Source organism: Salvelinus namaycush, chromosome 30 (assembly GCF_016432855.1).
Source record: "Salvelinus namaycush isolate Seneca chromosome 30, SaNama_1.0, whole genome shotgun sequence".
NCBI classification, from domain to species: Eukaryota; Metazoa; Chordata; class Actinopteri; order Salmoniformes; family Salmonidae; genus Salvelinus; species Salvelinus namaycush.
Genome location: NC_052336.1, coordinates 10,518,788 through 10,526,969, shown reverse-complemented (window position 1 = coordinate 10,526,969; position 8,182 = coordinate 10,518,788). Strand labels below are relative to the sequence as shown.

At 43.1% G+C, this 8,182-nt stretch overlaps 1 protein-coding gene across 2 annotated transcripts; it reads right to left on the bottom strand.

The window, feature by feature from the left end:
* Positions 1-437: 437 nt before the first annotated feature.
* sdr42e1 (short chain dehydrogenase/reductase family 42E, member 1) lies at positions 438-2,874 on the bottom strand. Of its 2 annotated transcripts, none has more exons than XM_038969333.1 (3): positions 2,770-2,874; positions 2,319-2,384; positions 438-1,702 (listed from the first exon to the last, which is right to left on the bottom strand). In XM_038969333.1, exons 1-3 carry the CDS (start codon positions 2,808-2,810, stop codon positions 604-606), a joined length of 1,206 nt encoding a protein of 401 aa, XP_038825261.1. In that variant the 5' UTR covers positions 2,811-2,874; the 3' UTR covers positions 438-603. The 2 variants fall into 2 exon arrangements, with proteins under 2 accessions (XP_038825261.1, XP_038825263.1); XM_038969335.1 differs by having other exon boundaries at positions 2,319-2,435; positions 2,770-2,855.
* Between the last annotated feature and the right edge of the window lie 5,308 nt (positions 2,875-8,182).

Below are 8,182 nucleotides of genomic sequence, written 5' to 3'. Positions count from 1 at the left end.
ATGAAGTCTTTATGTATGCTTTATAAAGCCTTTATAAGTTGTACTTCATTTAAAGTGGGACCAAATTTTGTTTGTACCAATAGACATCTGCACCAAGAGATGTCTCTTATGCATAATCAAGTTTAGAGAAAGTTAGTATATCCAACTAGGTATATATATATTTTTTATTTTATTTAACTAGGCAAGTCAGTTAAGAACGAATTCTTATTTACAATGACGGCGTACCGGGGAACAGTGTGTTAACTGCCTTGTTCAGGGACAGAACGACAGATTTTTACCTTGTCAGCTTGGGATTCGATCTAGCAACCTTTCGGTTACTGGCCCAACACTCTAACCACTAGGCTACCTGTCACCCCCATTGTTGGAATTTACACAAAAACACAATCATGGTAATTTATTAAGACAAGGTTATGTGGTCTTTAATTTGAACAGGTCTACTCCAGGTTAATAATATTTATTTTAATTTTTTTTTTTTTTTTTTTACAAACTGCCAACATTGTAATTAATAAACGGAGAACCAAACAATCCATCATCATTAGTATAGCACAAGTTTCAACATTTAAATGTGCCATTGAGATGTATCACTTTATTACTGCCTGCTGATTAACTGCCAACCACTGGGAGGTATGAGAGGGCCAGAGCTACTAGAGCTGCTAATAGAAGACCATCTAGTATCAGTCGCTGTAGACGTGAACTCCTAGGTTTTCTTCCGTGACCTCTACTCTTGAACCACTGCACAACCTCCTCCAGGTTATACTCCTGGGGCTCATAACCCAGCTCGGCCTTGGCCTTCGCCATGCTGAAGTAATGCGTCACGCCGGTCTTATACACCTCTGTGCGTGTGAGCAGAGGCTGGAAGTTATAGATCGGGCCGATGAGATGGTGAATCATCTCAGTGAGGAATGCAACAAAGTAAATGAGAGAGAGTGGTAGACGTAGTTTGGGGAAAGAGTAACCCAAACCCTCCACCAGAGGTCTGAAGAACTCAAAGTTGTTGACAGGTCTTCCGTCTGAGATGAAGTATGCCTGTCCAGCAGAGCGGTGCTGGTGCTCTGACGTCAGAGCCTCTGCAGCCAGTTCGTGTGCAGACACCAGGTTGTCTACATGGACAAACTCCACTAAACTTCTCGGATCGCCATACACAAACCTGAATATCCCCTTCTCTATGTACCCAACGATCCTGGGCAGGTGCCTCTGCTCGCCAGGCCCGTATATACCGGCTGGACGCAGAGCACAGGCCCTCAACACACCTGTCCCATCTTTCAGCTCTGTACCACTGGCTTTCATCACGGCCATCTCAGCTACCGACTTGGTTCTGGAGTAGTGGTCAGGGTGGAGATGGAGAGGTAGGTAGGGGAGGCTTTCGTCACCACCCTCAATGACTTGGCCCCCGAACACTACATTGAAGGTGCTAGTGTAGATGAGCCTGGAAACTCCAGCCTCTACACAGGCCATGAGGACATGCTCTGTGCCCTGGACATTCACCTCTTCAATCAGCTTCCTGTTCAGCTGCTCCCTGCCAGACATGCCGTAGGAGGCGATGTGGAAAACACAGTCCATGCCAGTGACCGCCTTCTCCACCTGAGCATATTCACGAATATCTCCCTTTAGGAACACAATGCCCTTTGGAACCTCTAGGCTGGGTGGGCTCATATCAAACAGAATGACTTTAGCTCCCTTTTTATGTAGTGAGCAGGCAAGGCTGTAAGAAATGAAGAATAGAGTGATCCTGTTAATCTGGAATATTGGGTATAGGGAAACCTTTCACATGTAGTGAGGGATATTCAAGGAATGTTCAGTTCAACATTAAAGACGAAATAGGAAAGTCATTAGCCTACTTATGAACAGTGCTTTACTTGGACTGAAATAGGTGCAGGTACTCATTTTGGGTGGCAGTACTGTTTATATTTAGGTGCAGGAGCTCCACTATACTTTTGAGCTCATATTCTATAAAAGGAACAGGAGCTTAAACAGTAGAACATTTGAGGTGCCGGTACTCAGCTCCGGTGAGCTCCTGTCCAAGTTAAGCACTGCTTATGAAGCTACCATTAGTCACAACAATTTGTTGTAAGCGGGGATTCAATTGATGGGGTGATAAGGTTCTGCCACTTTAGTATGTAACACAGAATAAATAAGACTACAGTGAATAACATCATTCGAATAACTGGTATGATAACTCCCCCTAGTGGGGTTTAGAACTACCGTTACCGAATTATTTTGCACATTCACTTAGTAATGTAGAAGTTCTCTTCTGTATTGATGAGATGAAGACTATGTACAGGCAACAATGTAAAATATTTATCTGTTGATTTGCTTACCGGAAACCAAAGTATCCACTGCCACCGGTAATCAAAAACGTGCATATTCGCGCCTTTTCCATTTCACTGAAAAGAAAAATTGAAGGTCACTGTGCTTGAAATAACACCACACAGTACCTTCAGAGAGAGCATTAATTAACATATTGAATTTGTAAGAGACACACGTGCCGAAATGTATAACAACCAGCAGTATAACAACACGTCTACAGTAGCCATACTTGTAAGATTGTGGCCTATTACTTGATAATGCTACCTTGACGTTTGGCTACATTAGCTTCATGAACGCAACATCTGATGCAAACTAGTTTAGCTACATAAGAGTAAGACAATGACAGTTGTGTAAACCTGTACCGTATCAATCAGATCGCTGACATATTTTACTGGTCTACAGGCTGTGATCTAGGCTATTGAACATCAAACACTTTAATTTCAATTGAAAACAGGCCTTTACCTTGGCGTTATGACGTAGCAACCTAATCGTTTGTCCAGCATCAATGCTTGAATTCATTAATCGGTGTGACAGGCTGTTACTATTTTACAAACAACTTCCTTGGGCGGAGCTAGTGGAATTCTTGGAGGGAACTGCGAGCGGTTTCATGACTTGTCAGTGCATGGGTTACGCAAACTTCCTACTTTACACTTTTGTCGTGGTAGGTAACTCCTCCTCTTTATTGACAGAGAATGAGATATTTTTAAATTTTAAATTTTTATTTTACCTTTATTTAACAAGTCAGTTTAAGAACATTCTTAATTACAATGACGTCCTTGCCGTCAAACCCTAACCCGGCAACTCGGCCAATTGTGCACCCCCCTATGGGACTCCCAATCATGTGAATCAAACCAGGGTCTGTAGTGACGCCCCTAGTACTGAGATGCAGTGCTTTAGACCGCTGCGCTACTCAGGAGCCCATATATCAGGGATTTTATATGTTGTCCCAGCCAGGGACCTCATTCAGGATGTTGTCGCAGGAACATCCCATTTCAGTCTGAAATGTACAACAGTTCCCATATACACACCACAAGTAGTGATGGGCATTCCGGCTCTTTTCAGTGAGCCGGCTCGTTCGGCTCAGCTCACCAAAAAAAGACGTCTCTTTTAGCTCCCAAACGACTCTTTCAAAAAATATGTTTTGTCTTTTTTCAAGTCAAACAGTTTGTGATAGTTTGACTATGATTGGTGTTAAAACAATTCTAATTAAAGGAAATCATACTCTACCTTAACCACAATGTATTTAAAAATGCATTGGTTTGTTATGAAAAATAATGCTATTAAACATTTGCATTTAAAGTCTAACTTTTTAATGTATATAAACAAAGTGCATATAAATCTAACCATTCAAAAAGAATACAATCTGAACAGCATAATAGAATATTGCACCATATCAAAGAAAAATAAATAACAATTTGCAAAACTGCAGCTTCTCACTTAAAACATTCAACTGGTCCCTCTTTTCTCTCTCTTCTTTAGTGCCATGTTATAACCAGCAGCACACAGCAATGCTGACTATATTTAGCTTTTATGAGAGATTTGCATTCAGAAATCCAAGCTGCCTCACTTGAGGGGCTGATGCGGTTTCTTCTCTCAGTAATTATTTGTCCCGTTTTCGAGAAGACCTGCTCAGAGGGACGGATGTGGCCACTATGCAGAGTCTCCCTGTCATGACTTTAGTAAGCCGTGGGAAGACAGAAGCCTTGTTCTTCCACCAGCTCAGAGGATCTGCAGATCTTTGGAGGGGCTCCTCCAAATAGGATCAGACCCCCATTATGGCATCTGCTGAGGGATTCCTTCATGCTGCATCCCCAGTTGCTCTCTCGTCAAACAGCATCCAAACAGCAGATGTTTGTGGCACTACTGCTGGTGCTTCTGCTCCATCTGATCCCTCGTCTGCCTGTTGCCCTGGTGCCTGAGCCAGCTGACTGCTGGGGCTGTCCCTCCCTGCTGCTGAGGTTATTCTTTGAAGAGCCTCATCAATCGCTCTGGCGTCACTGAAGGTTAACTTCTTAAACCTGGGGTCAAGTGCAGCGGTTTCTGATAGCACGTGATTATATTCCATTCTGTGGAACTTTCTGTCCATTGATGAACATAGGGTGTCCATCAACTCTGTCACGTCCTGGGGTTACATTTGTTTCTCTCTGGCGGCTGGCTGTGATTCGCTGCAGACCCTTACACAGGAGTATCATTTTTGAGGCTGTCACATAGCTGAAAAGAGAGAACAGTAACTTATTAGTTCAGGTTCATGTTTTGTCTACTGATACTAAATTCTCGTCTACAGCTCATATACATATATAATATTGGATTAAATAGTGATGTAGTAATAACTGCTTACTGTATCTTTCTCCACAATAACCTGCTCAACGGGTTCCAAGACTCTGCACACCTCCACCACTTCCCATTCCTCTTGGGTCAGAGCATCAACAGGTGTATTGACAATGGCCAGGGTAGAGATGATGGCATCCTTTGACTCAAGAAACCGCTTCAACATAAAATGTTGAATTCCACCTTGTAGTGCAGTCTTGTTTAGGCCTCAGCTCAGGCATCCCCATCTGGCGTTGTGTAGACTTTAGTTTTCAGCACCTACTGTGCTCCTGTGGAAGTATTCCACAGCTGCTTTTACTTTGTCCACAGTGGGCTTTATCACCTTCAGAGCATCTCTTACAATCAGGTTGATTGTGTGGGCAAGACATGGATGATGGGTCCATTTTAAAATGTTCATGGCTTTGGTTATGTTAACTGCATTGTCGCTAACACAACAGATCACTTTTCCATCTACTTGCCATTCTCTGGCCACTCTCAACAGTCCCTCTGCCAAGTTCTCTGAGGTGTGTATGTAGCTGAACTCAAAAGTAGTCCAAAAGACAGCTACACATCGAACAATCTTCAATGAAGAGACATGAAAACGACATGTAAGAAGTGGTTACCCTTGATGCCCAGCAGTCAGTGGTAAGGCAAACTGCAGTAGCTTTTTGGACTCTTTCCCGCACTGAAGCCTGTGTGCTCTCGTACAGTTGTGGAATAAGTGATTTTGAAAGGATTTTCCTGCTTGGAAATGTGTACAATGGATTTAGACTATTGCTATAATTTATAAAACCTCTGTCCTCCACGATCGAAAATGGCTGGAAATCGGTGGCAATCATTTTAGCCAATGCAATATCAAATTGGCTTTGTTTTGCTGCAGACAGATTTTGGCATAAACTGGTCCATAGAAGACTGCGTTGCAGTGGGTCGCGGAGTAGGCCTATTTGACTGAGTGGATACATCTCCACGTGTGGAGGTGCTGGCTCCACCACTATCACTAGCAGGCCCGCTAGTTTCTCGAAGCTCCGCTACGGCTAGCGTCACAGTTGGGTGCACAGTTCGCATATGCCGGTGTAGGTTGTGCTTAGAACCAGCTTTATATGAGATTTTGTTTTGGCAAATTCTACACTGTGCTCTAATATTGTCTACATTATTAAAATGCATCCAAATGCTACTGTGCTTCCGACTCATTTTCCAGATGTTATTTTCACAGCCGTCCTTCCTCTCTCTCCTCGGCTGCTAAGTGTGTGATTGTGCCTGAGTTGGCTCGGCCCTCTCTCGTGCATCTTTGGTTCATTGGTTGACACTGCGTGTCTGATTGACAGGAACAACAGGTGGGGCTGTTACGCTTCGAACACACCGACTGTGACCTTGCGTTTCGATACACCAGAAGTACATTCATTTCCAATGGAACGCTGCATTTGCCTTGCAGCATTGCGTTGCAGAGGCAGTTGCAGTGCGTTCTGTGTGGTGCATACGTTCGATAAATCGAACGTATGCATCAAATTGTATGAGTGGACTTGACAGAAAGTAGCAAAATATGAATGTAGATTTTTTTTTTGCACACATTCAGTAAAAATTTGGGATGACATAAAAACAGTTTGATTGCATAATTTCTTTACATTTTTTATTTATTTATTTGCCAAGTATATTATTTATTCGATGACATCCTCAAATTAATTGTGAGAGCCTATAATATAATTTCCCTCCAAAATGCAGTTTTGGAGCGAAATGCAATAATAAATAGTCAAGATAGGCAGAGTAGGCTCTTTCAACAATGAGACCAACCTTGAGGAAGGTGGTATGACTATTTCTTTCACACACACCTCATTGGCTAGGTTAGCTAGCTAACGCTAACTAGCCACATCTAGCACAAGCTCACTACTAAACTGACCTGGCAATCCTACTATCGTGGACACTTGTCTCCAAGCAGCATTTTTTGTGTTTATGTCCCTGTAGCTGTCAGCAGTTGTGTCAAAAAGACACGGTTTTGAGGATACTGCGAAAATGATTCTCTCCTCCATGTGTCCAACCGCATGTGACCATTTGCAAAAGGTACCTGCATCAGTATAGTTGCCTAGCTGCGCAAAATGTTATGCAGCAGTGATGCAATGACGCAGTCGGTGTGTTCGAAGCGTTAGTCTGTGCAGACAGTCAATGTGTGTGCGCTTGAGCATGTAGGCCTATATTATTTTATTTATTTTTTCGTTCTTTGAATTAGTTCATTCTATTCATTTAAATCGTTAGATTTTTTTATATCTTAATTTTTTTATAAATAGATTCGGCTCTTCTGATATGCGAGCCGGCTCCCAACGTTCACCTACAAGAGCCGACTCGTTCGCGAACGACCCATCACTAACCACAAGGCTCCAGTGTTTTACAAGTGAGGTCCCTTATGCAAGGCTCACTCGTGAACTTTAGTTTTGCTTTCCAGTACATGAGCAAAGTCTAGGGTGTGTTGGTGTTTCATTTACTGGAGAGTGAGACCAAATCATGGACACTGGACAGAGTGGATTTCAGTTGTAGCAAAATGGCAGGTTTATTGAGTCAAAGATATCTTGTCCTGCAGTTTATCGTGCACGGACCTAATCATATAGCTCTTAAGGAGTCAGCTGAAAAGGGTAACCTAAACAGAGATTACAGCAGATTTTATACATGGAACAATGTAGGTAGAATCTCTTCGTGTCGGTCTTCTGACTGGTCCTGAAGAGTTGGAGGCGGGTCTGCTCTGGCCTTAGCAGTAGCCCCATTGGTGCACAGCAGAGTCCTCTGCTCTTGGCACCCGACCAGTAGAGATGGGAGTGAGGTGTGTGTGTTCGTGCGAGATGAAATATGTGTGTGTGTCCAGGAGTCATGAGATAAGGGGAACTGTGACTGGCCGTTACTATCTGGGGCTAGGGGGTTTCCTGATTAGAGGGATGTGAGCAATTACTTAAGTCAGGCGGTTTAGTTTTGGCGCTCTAGCATCCTTGAGACACTGAAGAACCATTGTGTCAATGGGGAACCTTGTGTTGTGCAAGATCAGTCTTGTGCCTTGTCATGGGGTGTGTTGTGTAAGCTTTAATCCTATGGTCACAAGCAGGCTCTAAAGCAGCCGGAGGCCACCTAAACCACGTATATGAATATATGTATATATGACAAATCCCCCTCTTCACGTCTATTAGACGTGAAAAATAAAAGCAACCAAACAATTTGGTAGAAACCAAATTTTTGAGTCCCCCTCTTCACGTCTTTTAAGACGTGAAAACTATAGCAGAGACAAAAATAAGGATATAACGAAAACAAGAAGCCCCCTCAAGTATGCAGCGAAGCGAGGTAAATGAGCAAGGACAAAAAGGAGACCACTTCAAGAACTACACCTGGAGTGGCCAATCACACATTAGTAACCAAAAAACGAGAACATGTTAAACCCTCAGGTCCATCCCTCTATACAACCTGTACCAGGTGGGCTCGTCGCCACCCGGGAACTTCAAACCTTCACAACAGGGAGGACAAACATCACTTTTTATTCATTCGACAACATCAACTACAGCAAACCAAGGGTCCTCCTCTGTCAGGCCCACTCTCC